This window comes from Globicephala melas, chromosome 2, assembly GCF_963455315.2.
Source record: "Globicephala melas chromosome 2, mGloMel1.2, whole genome shotgun sequence".
NCBI classification, from domain to species: domain Eukaryota; kingdom Metazoa; phylum Chordata; class Mammalia; order Artiodactyla; family Delphinidae; genus Globicephala; species Globicephala melas.
Genome location: NC_083315.2, coordinates 89,080,890 through 89,103,437, shown reverse-complemented (window position 1 = coordinate 89,103,437; position 22,548 = coordinate 89,080,890). Strand labels below are relative to the sequence as shown.

Genomic DNA, 22,548 nt, shown 5'->3' with positions numbered 1-22,548 from the left:
CCAGTTCGTAGAATCATCAAATTTTGGGTCATATTAAAAACAAGAAAAAGGACCACACAACTCCTGAGTGGTTTCCCACAAGAAGAAAACTATGTGATTGAATGGTATGATAATGTGGCTATTAAGGTAGTTGAAATAATAGTGTTTCAAATGGTCTGACCTAAAGGGACACAGTGGATTTCACTGGCTGACTAGAAAAGCCAGTTATAGTTCTGCTGAGAATGTGTGGATAATAGCTGAAGGTCCAGGAACAGGATTTCTGTTTGCTTTTGTTTGCAACCTAAGGTGAGAATTCAACCTTTTAGGGATAGAGAGAAGTGACTATTTTCTGGGTATATGGGTCCTACAAGGTCAGAGAATTCTAGCTTGACCTTGTATAAAGTCAACCTTTCAGACCAACCCAAAGCAACATGTGGTTCCCTTCATATCATATCCCTAATATTGCAACCTATACATCTGTTTTAAACCAAATTCAGAAAATTCTAAGAGTGATTTAACTTTATTTGCTTCCCTGTATTGGCTTTGGTTATGCCCCTTGGCTGTCTCCTACTTCTTGCACATGACCACATGAGGAGGCAGACTCTTGTGTTCACTCTATTAAACTTTCACTTCCTAGCCAGTTCTGCATTATAGATTACATAAATCTGCCAACTCTTTAATATGACAGCCCTTTGCATATTTAGGACAGTTATCATGTCCTGTCTTCTTTCCCTTTTTTGGATCCCCAAAGCTTCTTGGAACCAGAATAAAAGAACCTCTGTGAGGTAGAGGTATCATAATTGAATAACTTAATGGGCATTTTGTTCACATCTTCAGAGGTAAAAACATTGGCTTTTAAAAAAATTTATTGAACTACAGTTGATTTACAATGTTGTGTTAGTTTCAGGTGTACAGCAAAGTGAATCAGTTGTGCATACACACATATCCATTCTTTTTTCGATTCTTTTCCCATATAGGTTATTACAGAATATTGAGTAGGGTTCCCTGTGCTGTACAGTAGGTCCTTATTAGATATCTCTTTTATATATAGTAGTGTGTATATGCTAATCACAATCTCCTAATTTATCCCCCTCCCCCCGCCTTCACCTTTGGTAACCATAAGTTTGTTTTCTCCAACTGGGACTCTATTTCTGTTTTGTAAATAAGTTCATTTGTACCCTTTTTTTAGATTCCACGTAAAAGAGATATCCTATGATATTTATCTTTCTCTCTCTGATTTAGTATGATAATCTCTAGGTCCATCCGTGTTGCTGCAAAAAAAAAAATTGGCTTTTTATTTCAGAAAATACAAAGCTGTTCTTGAAAAGTCTGAGTTTAGAGTCTTTGTTCTGCAAAGAGAATAGAAAGCAATACGATTAAGAGAAAGAAGCAAACAGGATGTAATGGGTGATTTACCCATTTCAGGACCTTCTCCTAGTATGCTATTTTCTTGTTCCTTTTACGTTGTTCCAGCACAGTAGTTGGAAACATACAGCAGAGATCTGATAAGTGACTGTGGACTCCAGACGTTAGTCATAGTGTCTTCCCTGAGGTTTGGATAGAGTGAGGCCAGGAATGGGCATTAGTCATAAGATCCCAGATCTGACAGTACTTTCCATTGAGAAGAGATCACTATAGAGTCTGCAGCTGATTATTTGCATAAGTAGGAAGAAAAAGCACTCAAACCCCAGTGACTTAAGCATTCCATCTGCAATCTCAATTTTGTAATCACATAAATATGGTTTTCAGTGAAAGTGGGAAAAACAGAGGTAGAAAGATGTGAGTAGGATAAAGAACAAGGCATATTATCTTGACTTTGAATATCTGTAGCTCTTTTCTTTTTTTTTTTCCCGCCGTACGCGGGCCTCTCACTGTTGTGGCCTCTCCCGTTGCGGAGCACAGGCTCCGGACGCGCAGGCTCAGCAGCCATGGCTCACGGGCCCAGCCGCTTCGCGGCATGTGGGATCTTCCCAGACCGGGCAGGCGGACTCTCAACCACTGGGCCACCAGGGAAGCCCTATAGCTCTTTTTGATGAGCAGAATTTAAAAGGATAGGAGGAAAGAGTAATTCCCGGTGGGGAGGGGAGAGGAGAGGTGGAAAGAGAATATTAGGTGGAGGTCTTAATAATGTAGACGGGCATTGCCTCTAATACAGGACTTAGTACTGTTGTGCCCCAGATAGACAATAAGGACTTAATCACATGAACAGAAGAGGTTATGATTAAGTTGTTGTCAAAGAACATTCAAAGGAGAAGTCAGGAATATGAACAGAATGTACTGGTGTGCCACAACTACGTCAGATGGCTTGGTTTTCCTTCTTTCCCTTCTTCAAGGGATTTAAAATGCTACACTGTGATTCTCTTTTGCTCGGCTGATGCTTTTGTATACGAAGGACATGCATGGACTTTACAAACAGGTTGGAACCCAGGTTATCGAAGGTGCCAAGGCTGTATTTCCCATCCACTCCAAGTCACCTAAGACATTAGCACCAGAGCACTCCAAAATACTGTGCCCCTGGGCTTCCCTGGTGGCGCCGTGGTTGGGAGTCCGCCTGCTGATGCAGGGGACGCGGCTTCGTGCCCCAGTCCGGGAGGATCCCACATGCCGCGGAGCGGCTGCGCCCGTGGGCCGTGGCCGCTGAGCCTGCGCGTCCGGAGCCTGTTGCTTCGCAGCGGGAGAGGCCGCAACGGTGAGGGGCCCGCGTACCGAAAAAAAAAAAAAAAAAAAGGCAAAATACTGTGCCCCTGAGGACTGTCGAGGTTTTTTCACAAAACAGCAAAATCTCTAGGCTCCAAAAGCGCAGGTGGTGATGCTCGAGTCCGGGAGCCAGGGAAAGAGAGTGCTATGTGGCGACTCCCCAAACCACCAAGGTACATGCTTAATGACCTAGTAAAGGTAGCTTACGCTGCCTCCCAGACACCCGTGACTAAGGCCTTGTCCGTAAAGCTATGGAAAGGACGACTGGAGTTCACCAAACCCAGCACCACAGCAAACTAGCCCCAAGGGTCCGAGCGTTTAACTTCGTCTAACTTTCCGATTGGTCCTTTCTGCCTCCTGTAAGGGAACGGCAACTGATCCCTGGCGCATGCGCATCACGTGGTTCCGGCAGAGGAGCTCTGCGTACCGGTCTTTCTGGCCCGGGTGGAATTCTTACCCCACTTTCCTGGGCCTTGCGTCTTCCGTGAGTAATGGCTCCGGACTCAGGTCCCTTTCCAGAAGGGCCGCTCTTAAAGCTGCTACCCGTAGACGCTAGGGACCGGGGCACCCAGCGCTGTCGCCTGGGCCCGGCGGCCCTCCGCGCCTTAGGCGCACACCTGGGCTCGGCGGTGGAGATCTCGCTGCCTGACGGCGGCTCCTGCCTCTGCACCGCCTGGCCGCGGCGGGATGGAGCGGACGGCTTTGTGCAACTGGATCCGCAGTGCGCGAGCCCGGGGGCGGCAGTGGGGGCGCCGGGGTCCCGGGGAAGTCTGAACCTGAGCCGACTCCGGTTAGTGCCCTGCCCGCCCCTTCGGCTCCTCGCCGTGTGGCCGGTGTTGCGGGAGCTGGCGGGCGTGTCTGGTGCCCCAAATCCAGCCGCGGTGCTGGAGGCGGCGCAGGAGCTGCTGAGGAACCGTCCGGTCTCTCTGGGCCACGTGGTGGCCGCTCCTCCGGGCGCTCCCGGCCCGGTGGCCGCCCTGCACATCGTCAGCGGGGCACCCAACCCGAATCCGGCCGGGCTGGTCACCCCTCACACCCACATCAGTCTGAGCGGGCTACCTCCGTCGGAAGAGGAGCCGCAGCCCGAGGTGCCCCTGGGGGGCCTTTCCGAGGCGGCCGACTCGCTGCGGGAGCTCCTCGACTTGCCGCTCAGCTACCCCCGCGCCTTGGCCTCGCTGGGGCTAGAAGTGCCACGCGGGGTGCTCCTGGCTGGCCCCCCCGGAGTGGGCAAAACCCAGCTAGTGCGGGCCGTGGCCCGAAAGGCGGGCGCGGAGCTGCTGGCCGTGAGTGCGCCCTCGCTGCAGGGCTCCCGGCCCGGGGAGACCGAGGAGAATGTGCGGCGGGTCTTCCAGCGCGCGCAGGAGCTGGCCAGCCGCAGGCCCACCCTTCTCTTCCTGGACGAGGTGGACGCCCTGTGTCCCCGGCGGGGCGGCCCACACCAAGCCCCCGAGAGCCGCGTGGTGGCCCAGGTGTTGACGCTGCTAGACGGCATCAGTGGGGGCCGGGAGGTGGTGGTTGTGGGAGCCACCAACCGGCCGGACGCACTAGACCCAGCGCTGCGTAGACCTGGGAGATTCGACCGAGAGGTAAATAGGCTCAGCCAGCTAGCTCATTGCCCCCTGGAACCCCGGCCTCTTCTGGCCCTGGTTGGCTGCCCCGAGGCGTTTGCCACTTAGGTTTGGAAGTCAGTGAAGCTGGAGTGGGGCTCTGTAAAGCAGAGAACCCATTCTCTGGTCCACAAATGATCTGCGAGCCAGGACCCTTTCCCCCTCCAGAGTCAAATTGTTCTGAGAAGCAAGGGGGCCGTTAGGGATGAGTTTTGCAGGTCCTGAGAATGAGGAGTACTATAATCAGTAGTGTTAGTTTTTAAGGGAACTAGGACTGCTACAAGCATATTAAACTCTTACGAATCTGGAAGGAGAATTTAAAGTAGGATAGCCTCAAGAAACAAATGTATTGAAATAAGGGGGAAGGCAGGGAAGGACTAAATCAGAGCAGACATTTAACTCTTCTAGATTTATTCATTCCTTGTTCGAACGCCAGCCTCCTATCCCACAATTGCTCCCTGAGTTGCCAGGAAGGTTGAATATTCAAAGCTGTCCTATTTTATAAACTTCAGTCCTAAGTTGATTCTTGATTTCTACTAAATAGTTTGAATAGTGATTATTTAAATGATGTTTGAACTTTGTGGTAGGTTTCTAAAGAGACAGGTGATAATTGCCCACTTTAGCATAATCTGTTTAGAACTTGAGTGGATTTCTTCTTCACACCATGTAGTACCTGTCCTGAATAAGCTCCATAAGAGCAGGGACATAGACTATCCAGTTTACTGGCTCCTAGAACGTGGTAGGTTCTCAAAAATAACAAAAACTGGGCTTCCCTGGTGGCGCAGTGGTTGAGAGTCCGCCTGCCGATGCAGGGGACACGGGTTCGTGCCCCGGTCTGGGAAGATCCCACATGCCGCGGAGCGGCTGGGCCCGTGAGCCATGGCCGCTGAGCCTGCGCGTCTGGAGCCTGTGCTCCGCAACGGGAGAGGCCCGCGTACAGCAAAAAAAAAAAAAAAAAATTGAAAAATAACAAAAACTTATTAAATGACATATGTAATTTTAACTGTGCAACTTTCTAGCCAGTGTTACTCCTCTGGAAGATAAGGATTTTCATGTATTCAGAATCTAAGGTATGCTTAAGAGTACACAGTAATAGTTCCAAATTTGTTCGCTAAATTATTATACATGTTTGTGAGGATTAGAAAAATAATATTTTAAGCTGTAAACTTTTTCTTTCCTTGCTTTGCACATAGATTGTCATTGGAACTCCCACACTTAGACAAAGAAAGGCGATTCTACAAGTGATTACCTCAAAGATGCCCATCTCCAGTCAAGTCGATTTGAGCCTCCTTGCAGAAATGACTGTTGGCTATGTTGGTGCAGACCTGACCGCACTCTGTAGGGAGGCTGCCATGCACGCTCTGCTTCATAGTGAGAAGGTAAGAAGGATTGATTTATGACCTTCTATGTGAACCCTTTTACTAACGTAACAAGTTAATTTGGACATTAAAAAAAGTGGTAAGTACATTTTCTTCAAACTTTTGATACCTTCAACAGCTGTTTCTTACATTTTTTTAAAAAATAAATTTATTTATTTATTTTTGGCTGCGTTGGGTCTTTGTTGCTGCGTGCGAGCTTTCTCTAGTTGCGGTGAGCAGGGGCTACTCTTTGTTGCGGTGCACGGAGTTCTCACTGGTGGCTTCTCTTGTTTCAGAGCATGGGCTCCAGGCGTGCAGGCTTCAGTAGTCGTGGGTCACGGGCTGAATAGTTGTGGCATGCAGACTCAGTAGTTGTGGCACACGGGCTTAGTTGCTCCGCAGCATGTGGGATCTTCCCAGACCAGGGCTCGAACCCGTGTCCCCTGCACTGGCAGGCACATTCTTAACCACTGCACCACCAGGGAAGTCCTCTTACATATATTTTTAGAACTGAACTCCATAGAAATAGTATATGACTGAAAGTAGGGACAGAGAGCTGAGTTCATCAGGTTTGCCCAGAGTGTTTTCCCCCACTCCCATAGTAACTCTTTAGTGCTGAAGCCCAGAGCAGTCAGGAAAAAGACAGTGTGGCCCCAGAAGAAGTAAACCTATATCTTTTTAATTTTTGTTTTATTTTGAATCTATTTCAGACTTAGAGAAAAGTTGCAAAAATAGTACAAAGAATTTTTGTATATCCTTCACACAGATTCGTCAAATGTAACATTTTATCACTTTTGCTTTATCATACTCTCTTCATGTGTATGAATGTTTATGTGTGTGTGTGTGTATATATATATATACTCATACTCTCAAATGCAGCCATGATGCCCCTTTAGCATTGAAAATTTAAGTGTATATTTCCTAAAAACAAGGACTTTAAAACCACAGTACAATCATCAAGATGAGGAAATTAACACTGACATGATACTTCTTCCTAATCTATATAGACCTTAACCAAATCTCACCATTTGTCCCACTCATTTCCTTTGTAGCAAAAATTTTAAAAGGAAAAAAATATATATTTTTTAATCCAGGATTACACCTTGCATTTGGCTGTCATAGCTGCTTAATCTTTAATCTAGAAACATTCTTCAGTCTTTCTTTCACGACTTTAATTTTTTAAAAGTACAGTTCAGTTATTCTATAGAATATTCCTAAGTTTGGGTTTGACTGATGTTTTCTCATGATTTGATTTAGGTTTTGCATTTTTGGCAGAAATATCACAGAAATGATACTGTGTTCTTCTCATTGCATCTATTAGGTAGCAAATGATGTATCTTTGTCCTATTACTGGTGAAATTAACTTTGATTTCTTGGATAAGGTGGTATCTCTGAGATTTCTCCATTGTCAAGATACTATTTTTTCCCTTTGTTGTTAATAAGCATCTTGAAGGGAAAATAAGCTTTTCTAACTCAGGAGACGATTAGGTGCTTAGGATTTTATTTAAATTCATCTTTGACATTCAAATCCTTAATTCATGACTGCTTTTCTTAAAAATAGTTAGGATATTATCTTAAATATAGTAGTTTTCAACACTATAGATTGGAAAATCTGTTCACTTTTATGTAATGTCAACCTGAATCCCTAAACCTCTTCCGAAAAAAATTATTTTCAGCATGCTGAGGATTCTCTTGTAACCTTAAAATTGTTCTTTGACCTTATAATTTTTTAAAACCTAATTCGAGTTTGTTTAAGCTATAAAAGGATGATTTATCATCCTAAATTTTGAAAACCTTTTTACCTAGGTCATTTATATCCTTACTCATGTTCTTTTCCTTTATTTTTACTCTTACACCAAAGGTGGGGAAGGAGTTATGTGAACTTGTAAGTCCTCATCTTTTCAGTTTAGGACCAAAGCTGCTTGAAGATTTAATGACAAGTCCCATGTGTGAAGATTTGAGGATATATGCCTCTTGAGGGGAGGACAAGAACACCACGGTGTGGGAAAGGAGGTTTACATTTAGAATTCCCTCTGCTTTGAAGTTCCAGGTTTGACCTTAAGCACGTTGGCTTAGGTGGACCATCCAGCTGCAGCCGTCCTAGGGTGGAGCCCACTGCTACTTCAGGAGGGGCCTGCCCAGGCATAGTTACCACAGGTGATGGCTCAGTTCATAAACAACCAGGGGAAGTGGAAGAAAGAAAGGCAAAAAGGAAGAAGGGACAGAGGCTTCTGGGAAGGTACTGGCTCCATCTTTTTCTTCTTTCCCTCCCCAGGCAGCTGAGGGGCTGCTGCTGCTTCTATCTGTGCCAGGGCAGACAAGGGCACATCACAGTTTGTTCATCTTTTTGTCAAGTATGCCTATTAAAGGGTTAGAAAGACAGTTTAACACACACACATATAGACATAGAGGGGAAAGGATTTTTATCTGCCTGAAAGGATTATGAAAATCAAGTGAATAGTGTACACACAAGTAATCTGCAAGTGTAAATGGGATTTTCAAATGTCAGTTGGTGTTACTTATAAATTAGTTAGTATTCAGTTACCCAATATCTAATACTGCTAACTAGTTAAAAAAAATAGCACTATTTCAAAAAACTATTTAATAGTGTTATTTGTGAGAAATTAAACAAGATAAAAATTATAAAGAAAGTAAAAATTGTCTGAAATCTCACCTCCCAGAGATTATAATTATTGACATTTTTTAGGAAAACTGTTCAGAAAAGCTCCACGTATACATATTCAATTATTTAATCTTTCATAAATGGGATAAAATAGTTTGTTATTGAAAGTGGGAATTTTGGGATAACTGAATGTTCAGAATTTGATGTAAGAGGGCAAATACTTAAATATAATACAGATATTACAAATAGAAATATGTTTTTAATAGCCAGAAAGGAAATGATTTACTGATTTGACCATTTTAGAGTGGCAAAACAATACTATTTAAAAAAAAAAGAAAGATGACAAGTTCAAAAGCAAAACAAACGAACAATACTATAAGCAAAGGCAAGACACGAGACAGACTGGGAAAAATACTTTCAGCCCATGACAAAAGCCCAATTTCCTTGGTGTAGAAAGAACTCTCACAAAGCAATAAGAAAAGACCAACAATCCAAGAGAAAATGGGTAGCAAGATATGAACTGGTAGTTGACAGTAAAAGGATTACAAATGGCTTATACACATGAAAAATCCTCAACTTCCTTTAAAAATTAATCTTTTGATTCTTTTTCTTTTTTAAAAACTTATTATTTTGAAATAATTAAAACTTCAGGGAGAGTTCTGAGATAGAGAACTCCTGCTAAATCCTTTATCCAAATTCACCAGTTTTTAACATTTTGCCCAATTAGCTTTATCATTCTCTCCTTTCTCTTCTTCTCTCTGTACAGCTGACCTTTGAACAACACAGGTTTGAACTGCACCAGTCCACTTAATACGTGGATATTTTTCAATAGTAAATACTATAAGTACTGCATGGTCTGGGGTTGGTTGAATCCACACAGACGTGGGGAACGGCAGATATGGGGGGCCACCTCTACTTAAACGAGGATTAACTCCCATGTTGTTCAAGGGTCAACTGCCTAGGTATACCCATTGTTTTTTTCTGAATCATTTGAGAAGGGGTTGCATGCATCTTAACCCATTATCCCTTAATATTTTAATGTCCATTTCCTATGAAAAAGTATGTATAATCTCATTATATTCAGGAAATTTAACATTGATCAAAATGTTGTCAGATTTATAGTTCCTATTCTAATTTTGCTAACTGTATCCATTTTTGTAGCATTCTTTTCCTCCAGTACAGGATCTAGTCCAGGATAATGTATTGTGTTTAGTTTTTTGTTTCTTTTTATCTTGAACGCTTCCTTAGCACTTTTTTGGTGTGTGTGCGGCATTTGACATTGACATTTTTCAAGGATGCAGGTCAGTGATTTTATAGAACTTCTGTCAGTTTGGGTTTGTCTGTTTCTTCATAGTCAGATTCAGGTTATGCATGCCCATTGGGGATACTACATAAGTGATAGTGTCCTTCTTATGATGTCACATGTGAAGGCACAGTACGTCCACCTGCCCCTCATTGGTGATGTCCCTAATGGTGACTGATGTGATCAATCAGTCAAGGTTTTGTCCAGTTTATTTACTGTATAGCTGCTATTTTTCCCTTTGCAACTAATAAGAAATCTGTGAGGAAACGCTCTGAGACAATGCAGACATACTGTTCCTCATCAAACTTTCCCTCCCCTAGATTAGCATCCATTGATTCTTGCCCTAAACAGCCTTTACTGTGATGCTTGCAAAATTGATTTTCTAATTCCATTATTTTCCTCTACCTCACTCTTGATTAAAGAAATTTAATTAACACAATAGTGAGCACCATTTCCTCTCTCATACTGGCCGAAATTTAAGGTTTGGTAATGTCCATTGTTGGAGAGGTGTGGGGAGAACAGCTTCATATATTGGTGCAGCTTTGAGGACAGTTTAGTAGTAGCTGTGAAAATTGTAAGTGTACATACTCTTAAGCACAATAATTCTACTTTGAGGAAATTATTATATAAAACACTTGAGCGTGTGCACAAGGACTTTCAGTTGCTGCTTTGTTTTTAATAACAAAAGACTGGAAACAACCTACGTTCAACAGAAGGATGTTGTTAAAATACTCATACAATATGCAGTTGTCAAAAAGAATGAGATAGAGCTGTATTAGTTGACATGAAAAAATTTCTAAGATAAATGAAAAAGTACAAATTAATATGTATGGTATGGTCACATTTGTGTATCTTTTTGAAAGCATATACATATGTCATAAAACATACTGGAAGAATACACAGGAAACTGTTGACATTCTCTGGGGATGAATATTGGTGGAGTTGAGGGGGAGACATTTAATTTTTTTATACCATGTGTTACAAATTTCTTTATAGTGATAACAAAATAGATGTATAAATTCAAAAGAGGATTTACAATTAAAAAGTAATTGTGTTTGTGTACCACAAAAAAGGCCCACCTGATTTTTGGTTTGATTTTGCTTTTTGGGGTGGATTTCTTCAGAACCAGGACAATCCAATGATTGATGAAACAGACTTCCTTGAAGCTTTTAAAAAGATCCAGCCCTCATCATTTCGAAGTGTCATTGGACTGATGGACATCAAGCCTGTTGGCTGGGAGCAGATTGGTGGCCTTGAAGATGTAAAACTGAAGTTAAAACAGGTGAGATCGAGAATCTGCTTAAGCCAGTAGAATATGACATTCTAAGTGTAATGCTTTATGGTGAAAACAAGCTGCACTGAAACTTCTTGCCGTCATCACTAATGCGATCCTAACATCTAGATCTAATGGTCGATTTTCAATCCTTATTTAACGGGACTCTATAGGCATCAAATATTATTTTTCATACTTTCCTGCCTCACCCTCTTTTTGTTTGCTGTTTGCTCTAAAGAGTTTATAATTTAGACCGGGGTCAGTAAACTCTTTTCTGTAGAGGGCCAGAGAGTAAATATTTTAGGCTTTGTGGTCTCTGTTGCAACCACTCAACCCTGCCATTGTAGCACGAAAACAGTCGTAGACAGTATGTAATGAGTATCTGTGTTCTGATGGAACTTTATTTATGGACACTGAAGTCATATAATTTTCACGTCACAAAATAGTATTCTTTTGAATTTTTTTTTTAATTTTATTTATTTATTTTTGGCTGTGTTGGGTCTTCGTTTCTGTGCGAGGGCTTTCTCTAGTTGCGGCGAGCAGGGGTCACTCTTCATTGCGGTGCGCGGGCCTCTTACTGTCGCGGCCTCTCTTGTTGCGGAGCACAGGCTCCAGACGCGCAGGCTCGGTAGTTATGGCTCACTGGCCCAGTTGCTCAGTGGCATGTGGGATCTTCTGGGACCAGGGCTCGAACCCGTGTCCCCTGCATTGGCAGGCAGATTCTCAACCACTGCGCCACCAGGGAAGCCCTGAATTATTTATTTATTTATTTATTGAGCATTTGGAAATGTAAAAACGATTCTTATTAGTTCATGGGCTATACAAATACAGATTCTTTATTCATAGGCCTGAGTTTGCCCTGGGACTGGTAAAAGCACAAAATTATAATAAACAGTCACTATGGCCTGGGTGGCTACTTGATACTGGTTCTCACAGTGGCTGTTGAGGGACACAGCTATTCAGCCCTTCTTACCTGCATTGCAGGTTCAGCAGTTGATTTTGCCAGTACCCCTTTGGGTGATCCTGCCATAAGGAAGTAGGTTTCTCTAATTGCACACACACAAGACTGATTTATAAGTATCAATTATAATTTATTTGTCTTAACTGGAAGCTACATCTACAGTGAACCCTGGAATCCTTGTGTCCATGGATAAGCACGTTTATAATATGCCCTAATTTTTTTTTTATTTATTTATTTTTGGCTGCGTTGTGACTTCGTTGCTGCACTTGGGCTTTCTCTCGTTGCAGTGAGCGGGGGCCACTCTTCATTGCGGTGTGCAGGCTTCTCACTGCGGTGGCCTCTCGTTGTGGTGCACGGGCTTCAGGCATGTGGGCCTCAGCAGTTGTGGCACACGGGCTCAGTAGTAGTGGCTTGCGGGCTCTAGAGTGCAGGTTCAGTAGTTGTGGCTCATGGGCCTAGTTGCTCTGCAGCATGTGGGATCTTCCCTGACCAGGGATCGAACCTGTGTCCCCTGCATTGGCAGGCAGACTCTTATCCACTGCACCACCAGGGAAGTCCCCCTAATTTTTTACATGCTTTGTCTCGTTTAATCTTCACAAAATACATGCGGGAGATGAGTAACACCTTCCTGTTAGAAACACTGTTTCTTTAGCTCTGAATATTAAGCTTTCCTGCCTTTCTGAGCACTCGTCTCCCCTACCTTAAATGTTAGTTCTTCAAGCTCCTGAGAGTTTTCTTTTTGCATTTTCTGAGTGAGCCTTTGATCTCCTCAATGTCCCAGGCCTCAGCTGTCCCCTGAAAAATGCTAACTCAGAAATCTTTATATCCAGCGCAGATAGTTCTTTTGATCATTAGAACTACTTAAATGCCTGCCTACTGGATAACTTCCAGGGATCTCAAACTCAGCATGTCCAAAGTTCAGCTAATCAGTTCCACCTCTACACCTGGATTCCCTCCCTCAATGAATGCAGCCAGTCACCCCATCCCCTCACTCAGAAACCTGTCTTCTGAATGCATGGAGTCATGTCATAACGTACATAACGTTACATAACGTAACTTCCCCTCTGGATTTCCCCTGCGTATAATACAGTTACATTTTATGTTTCATATACATCCCTCCCACACCACCTCTGCTGCCTGTGGCACATCAAGCCTTATTATTTTTGTAGTCTGAATCCTTGCAAGAGACTGCTAAGTGGTCTCCCTCCCTCTAGTTTCATTTCCTTCTATCCATTCTCTATACTGCTTCCTCACTGTTGACTAAAACTGTCAAGGCCCAATGTGATCTGAATCCTACTTCCACTTCAGCTCTATCGCGTCTTGCCTCCCTCATCCTCCCCTCTGTTCCTGCTTACTGTTGGGAGATGAATTGGATGCTTTCCTGTGTCTCTGTATATATTGTTCCTTGTCTGTGGAATGCCCTTCTCTGGTCTGCTTGTTAGTTTACAAGCCTGTCTCCCCAACTAAAATAGGAGTTTCTAGGTACAGGGGTCTTGTCTATCCTTTTCTGTAGAGGCAATATATCAGTAGTTAAGAGCTTGTGCTCTTGATCTACACTGTCTGGGTTTAGTCTTAGTTCTGCTGCCTCGCTAGCAGTAAGATAAGATCTGGGCGGGTTACTTCACTTTTTTAGCCCGAGTTTCTGCATCTGTGAAGTTATGATGATAACAGAACCATCTACCTCAGAGGTAGTGAGGATTTACTTACTATTATGAGTGCCTACTTTGTGAAGGTGTGTCACTCTAGGTGATGGGGATTTAGAGGTGAACTTCGCTTACATTCTAGCAGGAGCAGAATGACTAACTCAACATGGAAAAATAGTAGTTTCAGACAGCAAATGAATAAATGCTCCAAAAGTAGAAGATGGGTAGTAGCGTAGACTGCCTAGGAGGAGGAGGATCTGCTTTAACTACAGTGGTTAGGGAAGACCTCTCCAAGGAAATGACATATGAGTGGAGACATGTATGATGAGGGATAGCACACAAAGATCTTAAGGGAGTGTTCAGGCAGAGAGAGACTAGCAGGTAAAGGCCATGAGATGGGAACAAACTGGAGTGTTTGGGCGATGGGTTATGTGAGGCCTTGTAAGCAGTGGTAAGTTAGGAGTTTGGATTTGGATTTTATTCTAATTCTGATGAGAAGTCATGGAAAGATTTTAAGCAGGAAGTGATGTGACCTCACTTAGGTCATAAGGCTGCTGTGTGGAGATCGGACCACATTTCCAGCTCATAGCAGGTACCTGAGGGTTGTGGAACGCATGAATTTACTGAAGTTTTTGATGTTCATCATTATACTAAAACAACTCTCTCTTTTTGTGTCCTGTCTCTTTTTGTGTACTTTTAGAGCATTGAATGGCCTCTGAAATTCCCTCGGGAATTTGTTAGGATGGGCCTGACAGAGCCAAAGGGAGTTCTCCTGTATGGTCCCCCTGGGTGCGCTAAAACCACCCTGGTGAGGGCCCTGGCCACGAGCTGTCATTGCTCTTTTGTTTCAGTGAGCGGAGCTGATCTCTTTTCACCTTTTGTTGGCGATTCAGAAAAAATCTTGTCTCAGGTTTGTTTTTTTATTTTCCCTCATGCAGTTAAGTTTACTTTTGAATTTTTGTTTCATGCCTTAAGGATAAACCTTATTTTTTAAAATATAACTGGCTTTTTTTCCTATTAGGAAAGTTATACCTGATTGTGTATAGAAAATTTAGAAAATATAGAAAAGTGTAAATAAGAAATCCTCCATAATTCTTCTACCTACTGTTAACATTTTGGTGAATTTCCTTTGCTTTTCAGTTTCCTTGGGCAGGGAATGGGTGGATGGTAATATATATCTGTGATTTTTTTAACTTAATATTATCACTTTTAAAATTCAATAATATTAAATATTCTTTGAAAATATGATTTTAACCCCCATATAATACTGTTCTTCCTTATTTATTCATTCCCTAGTTCTTAGACATTAGAATCTTTCTCTTCTTTTTATATTTTAAAAATTATAAATACAGAGTAATGCAGAAAACATACATTCATATGAATAAGGCATGACGTATAGCTTTTAAATATTTCCGTTTTTCGAACAAAAGGTATTTCGACAAGCAAGAGCAAATACTCCAGCAATTGTGTTTTTGGATGAAATTGATTCAATCTTGGGCTCTCGATCAATCAGCAGAACAGGATGTAATGTTCAAGAACGTGTTCTTTCTGTTCTCCTAAATGAATTAGATGGTATTGGATTGAAGACTATAGAGAGAAGAGGAAGTAAATCAGATCAACATGGTAAATACAAGGAGCTGGAAAAAAACGAAGAGGTATTTATTAGCCAGAATACACCAAAAATCCAGGCCAGCATTAAGTAGAATGCATCTGCCCTAGCTTTCCCTATGCTGGATGCATCTCAGAGAATTATATAATTTCAGTGTGACTCTTAGGACTTTTACAGAGCTGGTAAAATAGTGATTTACCTGGGAAAGGTGAGGCAAATTTTATAATAAAGTATCTTAGATATATATGAATGTGAATTTTTTCCTAAGATTAGAAACATAACTACATATTGCTAGTGGAGAAGGGAGTGTCTTCTTATTTTCATACCCTGAAAAACTAGTGTTCATCCCTTTCTAAAATTGTTTATGTGAAATGAAACATAACCCATGTTTGGGTTACTGATCATTGGAAATAATGATCAGTAATTGAAAATTTTCAGTTTTCTTAAGGAATGGGTTTCCTTGGTTATAACAAAGTTAAAGTGACCTTGGAAATCCTCTTCCTCTCTTTTGAGCCTTCTCCAGATAGAGTTTGGTATCCTTAAGTAATTCCTGACAGATAATTTTTTTTCTTTTATTTTTTTCTTGTTCTTACTTGTTTCCCATTTTTTAAATTGTTCCATGGAAAGAGAGTCTTACAGCTCCTTAGGAACATATGCCACTAGAATTTGACGGGACCCATCAGGTTTTCTAATCAAATCTCCTCATCATGCAGGATTTCCTTCTATAGCCTCTGACAGGTGTTTACCCAGCCTCTGCTGAAATACTTGCAGATATAGGGAACTCATTGCTTTGAGAGATCACATCACTGGAGAACTGCTTTGATAATTAAGTTCAACAATTTTGAATGCTTAGCATGTGTAAGGCCTTGTTCTGGTTGCTCTTAGATATTTCTTATCTTCAGGATTTATATAAATGCAGCTTATGTTAATTGTCATATTTCTGCCTGTGGAAAGAAAACAAAGAGGTAGAATCAATCTCCTTCTTCAAGAACATGAGAGCCAAGACTTTTCATAGCTATACATGTGTTAGTCAGATGCTTCTGTCTTTTCAAGTCGTCCATTAAGTTGTAATCATTCACTGGGGCCCAGGTGCTTTTAGGTCAACAGATAGATGTTCTCTGCTGTGGTGTAAAGCTTTTCATCAGTTCTCACACTGAGAGATGCCCCATGAGGATGGATCACTCCCTTCACTGTGTACACAGAGTAGCTCTTTGATAATAATTTGTTTCTGGGGTACCTTGATACTGAGAAGGTGGTCTGGAAAGGAAATGTAAGCATTCTAGTCCCAAGAAAAAAATATCCCCCTATTTAGAAACAAATGGACCTTCTGATTTGTAATTTTAAAAAAATACATTTAATAATTAACAACTTATTGACATTACTTTGTGTTGTATGTTTTCCCTCAGCTAGAGTTTCAGGAAGTTTTTAATAGCAATGTCATGATTGTTGCAGCAACAAATAGACCTGATGTGTTAGATGATGCCTTGTTACGGCCTGGAAGATTAGACAAGATTATTTATATTCCACCTCCAGATGAAAAGGTAATCATTGTGCACATTTACCCTGTGTGCATTTCTAACAACACATCAGGGAGCTCTAAGAAGACGGCAGAATTGAATCCCTTACTGGGTGTAGGTGTACATGGTATATGTCCTATATTGAATTCCGCGTTTTTCCTTATCTGGGCCCGTCATAAATCATCATTTTCATCTGCTTTTGCTGGGTGCTCTGGCCCTGTTTTCAGAGAAACATAAGCCTAAAAGCAAGGTAGTAATTTCCTTTTTGTGGAAGACTCAAAATACTGAGTTTATCGAGTCTACTCAACATTATTTTGCAACTAGAATGGAGGAATCCTGAAGTGTTAAAAGGGTTTTGGAGGTTATCTGGGTCAGCATTCTTATTTTTCAGTGGAGAAATCTGAGGTTACAGAGATTATACAATATATCCACAGCCAAAGAATCAGTAAATCCGTTGCCCTTCACATCCAGAGCCATTGGCAGTAAGTGGTGAAAGACACAGAAAATGAATTCTTTTCCTTCCTTAGGCTTTTATCAGATTTTGAAGGGATGGAAAAAAAATTATATCTATTTTATTTTTAAATTGTGTCTGATAATTTATGTATTTGCTTTTGAACCATGTCTGATGGGACTGTTTGTACCCAAAAGAGAGATTCATCAAGTCTCTTAAAGATTATATCTATGGTTGGCTGTTTTTTAAATTAATTATAAAAATATTAAAATGTATCATGATGTCACATTTACTTTCTTCTTGAGAAGAAGTGATTCTTTCTTATTGTTTCTGAAATATATATACTTTCTCTGTAATACGATAGAAAACTCTAACTTGAAATGTTTTAATACAGCATTGTGTCAGACATAAATGTTGTAAGGTTATAAACGTATTATTTTTTATTTTGTTCCAGGGCAGGCTTTCTATTCTGAAAGTCTGTACAAAAAACATGCCAATGGGGCCTGATATTTCCTTGGAAAATGTAGCAGCAGATACCTGTTTTTTCTCTGGAGCTGATCTTGGAAACCTCTGCAAAGAAGTAAGTTAATTAATGAAGAAAACCTATAGTTCAAAACATTTATTCAGAACTTCATTCACTTGGCAGTATTTACTGAAAGGGAGGCACCATGTGAGGTGAAAAAGACCACTGTGGTCCCTTACCTTCTCTTCAGAGCGCACAGGTTGATGGGGCAGTGGGGGAGGTGCAGAGAGGTAATACTGAATTAAAACATGTAGTGAGTCAGGGAAGTTCAGGGTGCTGTGGGAGTACCTAGGAAGGACACCAGTCCAGACCTGGGGGCATCAGAGAAGGCTATCTGAGAGAGGGTGTGTGTACATTGAAACTGGAAGGATGATTAGGGAGTTAGCTAGGCTAAGGGAGAGAAGCGGAGTGTTTGAGGCAGAAGGAATAAAATGTGCAGCAACTGGAGGTGAGAAATGACATTATTGAAGAGGTGGAGTGGACAGTGGCCAGATCACACAGGTTCTTGTAGGTCACTTTAAGGCATTTAGACTTTATGTTGGCTGCCAAAAAAAGGCAGCCACTGTTGGGTTTTTCCTTTCTATAAACTTGTGTTAAATATAACATTCAGAAAAATGCACAGATCAGAGGCTATGGTGCACTGAATTAACATAAAGTGAACACACTTGTATAACCACCTCTCCAGAAGCTTCCCGTGGGCCTTCCCACTCTATCCCAAAAGAGAACCACTCTCCTGACTTCCAGCACTGGGGGGATTAGTTTTGCCTGCTTTTGCACTTTATATAGATGGAACCATACGGTATGCTCTTCTGTCTGCTTCTTTAACTCAAGATTATGTCTGTGAAGTTCATCCGTTGTTTTGTGTGTAGCAGTAGTTTGTTCATTTCCATTGCTTATAATATTCTAATATATGAATGTGCTGCTTTTATATACGCATTTTATCTTTGAACATTTGTGTTACAACTTTTTCGCTATTATGAATTATGCTGCTATGAACAATCTTGTACGCGTCTTGGTATACGTGTGTGTGTATGTCTATTTCGTATACAAAGAGAATTGGTGGGTCATCGAGTATGGGTTGATCTGTTCCTTTATGATCAGTGCTGTTTCCTGTTTAAAAACTCCTACTCTGAGGTCAGGAATATAGTCTCTCTTTTTGTAACTTAACTTTTTTTTTTATTGGTGTATAGTTGATTTAAAAAATTTTTATTTTATACCGGAGTATAGTTGATCTCATCTTTAAAATATATGCACTCACAATGTCTATATTATTCTGCAGTCTGCTTTCCCCCCAGCCCCCCACCCATTTAAGGCTAGAATTTAATGTAGAAGAGAAGATGGTCTACTGAGAGGACTTTTAATCACTTTAACTTTTTAGCTTAATGTTTCTAGTATCATGAATATTGAAATTCTATGAAGTGAGACTGAGATTTTTGTGTTCAGATTTTAAAGTATTACCATATATTATAAAATAACAATGAAGCATATTTATTATTTCCTATTGTTTGTCTTTTATAGGCCGCCTTGCTGGCTCTGCAAGAAAATGGACTGGAAGCGACCACAGTGAAACAAGAGCACTTTCTAGAATCACTTAAGACTGTAAAACCATCCTTAAGTCACAAGGATTTGACTTTATATAAAAACTTATTTCAGAAACAAGGATTTTCTAACTTAGAAGATATTTAAAAATTATTTTACATACCTGCTTAAGGATTAACTTAAATGTGAACGTGCATTATAATTTGCAACTTCACACTCTGTGTGTGTTATTTCCTATAAATAAAAAAACTTGTGCCTAATAAGCTAAGATTTCATACTTACAGAAAAGTTAAAAGAATAATACAAAGAACTCTTATACACTCTTAACCCAGATTCTCCAATTTTTCACATTTTCCTACATTTGTCTCCTTTCTCTCTCTCCCTCCTCCCTCCTCCCCACCACAGTATTTTTCTGAACTATTTAATAAAAGTAGATTTTACACATCATGCCCCTTTATCCCTTTAATACTTTAGTGTACATTTTCTTATAAATGAGGTTATTTTCTTATATGACCACAGTGCAGTTATGAAATTCAAGAAATTTAACATTGATACAACATTTTAATCTATTGACGATGAATTTCATCCATTGTTCCAATAGTAATTGTTTTCCCATTACAAGATCCAGTTTAGGATCATACACTGCACTTAGTTGTCATGTCTCTTTAGCCTCTTTGCCTTTTTTAATCTGAAACAGTTCCTCAGTCTTTCTTGACCCTGACACTTTTGAAGCGTACAGACTAAGTATTTTATAGAACAGTTGGTTCCTAATTTGTGTTTGTGTGATGTGCATCCTGATAGGTTCAGGTTATGCATCACCAGTGGAGCATATGTATGTGCTGTCATGTCCTCAGATCACAGCTGGAGGCACGTGACATCTGCACATTATTGGTGATGTTAATTTTGATCACTTGTTTATGATCTTGTCCATCTTCTCCACTGTATAGCTACTAGTTTTCCTTTTGTAATTGTGAGTATTTTTTAAGGAGATAGGTTATATATAAGTTTTTATTTTCCTTTATGAAAAGAGTAATAATGCTAGAAAATGTAGATAAACATGAAGAAAACATGTGGGTATTTAACTTTCCAGTCCCTTACACATGTATAGATAACTTTTTAAAACCAAAAGCATGGTACTGTGTAGCTCTTGTTTTTCTCACCTAACAGTATCTGGTAAGCATCTTACTGAGACTTTCTTCACTCTCAACGTGCCATACAGGGTGCAGGAGCGTTCGTGAAGGAGACAGACATGGCACTGATAGGGCAGCTGGGAGCGGAGACCTCCAACAAATCATGCAGTGTGAGTTAAACACAGGAGACGAGCTTCAAAGGAAGTATAGGTACAGTCAGGACATGGTGCGTGAACTATATGAAGTCATAAATGTCAAGCAGTTGGAAAGTTTTCTATTTCTGACGGGAGCCAGTACTGTTATTAAGCAAAACCTCACTATTGGGGAACAGTTAAGGAAAAGGCCTGTCTTATTTATAGGTATAAAATATAATTCAGTTAAAATTATTCTAACAACCTGACTCTTGCTTTTGAGTAGTAGGGAAAATACCTAGAAACTTTATTAGAATTCTGAATATTTTCATTCATGTTCTGTCCATTATTGATTTTACAGGAAAAGGCAGCCATTAGGCCTTTGCCATCCCTAGGCCTGAACCCCTAAACTCAGATTCTAGCTGTATGCTCCTTGTTTTTTCCTAGAGAAAGTTTCTAGTGGTCAGCCAAGAAATTTAGTACCCACACTTTGGTTAGAGGCTGAGTTTTTATTTGAAAATGTCTTTTTAAACTGTAACTTTGCAACAGAACTTTGGAAGCCTCCTGAGGACAAAAATCATGTTTCTTCTCTCATTGAAATAAATCAATAAATGATGAAGTCAGATCAAGGATTTCTTTGACTCAACTTCAGTGTGATTAGAGGATGGCTCTGGGAAATTTCCAAAAGCTGTGTTCGTAATCGGTGAGAAAACACTTCAGCTTCTAAGTATTATACCTGGGAAGTGTGAACAGCTTTACATTAAGCTCAAACTCCTTTCTGAGCCACATTACAGCATTAAACAATGTATCAATAGTACACTCCCAGACCATCTGAAATTTAGCAAATCCATATTTGCTAAACCTGGTAACTAGGCAGCCACTGAAGGGTGGGCAGAAAGAATTCCAACACAAAATATTTAATGAAAGGATATTCTATTTTTCTTATAAAGCCTGAGCTGGGCTGATTAAAATCTAAGTTTGAATTCCTAACATGGGAACCAAGTAGCTGTGGTTCCATGCTCCTGCAAGCCCGGGTTGCAGCAGCTAGAGAAGGTTCTGGAAGTTTCTGACAATTGGGGTGGGGAGGAGAAGCTCCCCCAAGGGATTTTGGGCTTTGGAGCAGCCACAGAGGGTAATGCTGGTGAGTATCCTGAGTGGGTTCCTTTGGGGCACTGCCAAGATTTGAAGGGTGAGAACTGTGCCTGCTAGTTAGTCATTCTGGGAAAGACTAAACACAAGCTCAGTAAACCTGGGGCATTAACCAAAAGAGGGAAAGTATGGCTTTCAGGGTCTAGTTCTCATTGTGAGCTTTAAAACAGCCAGTCTAAAATTTCCTGATCAACAGTAGTGAGGTAATCTGCATGATAAAGACCCCTCTGTTTCCTTCCCACCCACCCCCTCCTCCCACCTCATCCTGGCCCCCAAAAGAAGACAGTCTGGCTTGAAACGAGCATTTTCTTTTGCTACTACTTCTTGCCCCACCCTGCTGCCTTTATAAAAGCTTTCTGTTTGTACTACCCCTTGGAGCACCCTGCTAGTTCATGAATCATTGAATGACGCCAATTAGATCTTCAAATTGACTCAGTTGAATTCTGTTTTTTAACGCTATATACAATTTATAAATTTTTAAAACATTTTATTCTGAACATTTTCACACACATTTAATAATATAACAAAATCCCACATATCTGTCACCTAGATTGAATAATTAGTATTTTGCTAAATTTGCTTCATTTTCTACTGAAAAACAAGTATTTTCAGGTAAATCCCAAACATCATGATATTTCTTAATTATTTCCACATATAATCTCTTTTAAAATGTGTTTTTTAAAAAAAACCACAACCATAATACCATTATCACACCAGAAAAAATCAACAGTACTCCCTTTAATAACATTTCATATCTGGTCTGTAAGTTTCTCTAGTTGCCCCCAAAATGTCTTTACAGTTGGTTTGTCTATTTCTATGTACAAATAAATATCCTCACCTTTGGTAAGATTTCTCAGAGCCCATTAGTCAGAATTAATCATCGGTCTTTGGCACCAGATCATGACAGAGCGCGTTAGAGTTACTTACAGGCACTAAATTGTAAGAAACGTGAAGTAAGGGACTTGTGTTTTATTCTTTTAAATTTACCATGCCCCATTCCGAGAATAATGCCTAGGCTATTACAAAACTGCATTTTGAAAAGAAATGACATTGGC

At 40.7% G+C, this 22,548-nt stretch overlaps 1 protein-coding gene across 2 annotated transcripts; it reads left to right on the top strand.

Annotated features, from left to right (window-relative positions):
* The first annotated feature begins 3,078 nt into the window (after window positions 1–3,078).
* On the top strand, window positions 3,079–20,952 carry AFG2B (AFG2 AAA ATPase homolog B). 2 transcript variants are annotated; one of them, XM_030842699.2, is made up of 8 exons: window positions 3,079–4,262; window positions 5,477–5,662; window positions 10,691–10,849; window positions 14,145–14,354; window positions 14,875–15,099; window positions 16,460–16,594; window positions 17,476–17,601; window positions 19,063–20,952. In XM_030842699.2, exons 1-8 carry the CDS (start codon window positions 3,168–3,170, stop codon window positions 19,228–19,230), a joined length of 2,304 nt encoding a protein of 767 aa, XP_030698559.1. In that variant the 5' UTR covers window positions 3,079–3,167; the 3' UTR covers window positions 19,231–20,952. The 2 variants fall into 2 exon arrangements, 1 of the variants encoding a protein (XP_030698559.1); XR_009563004.1 differs by lacking the exon at window positions 19,063–20,952 and having other exon boundaries at window positions 14,875–15,067.
* The last annotated feature ends 1,596 nt before the right edge of the window (window positions 20,953–22,548 follow it).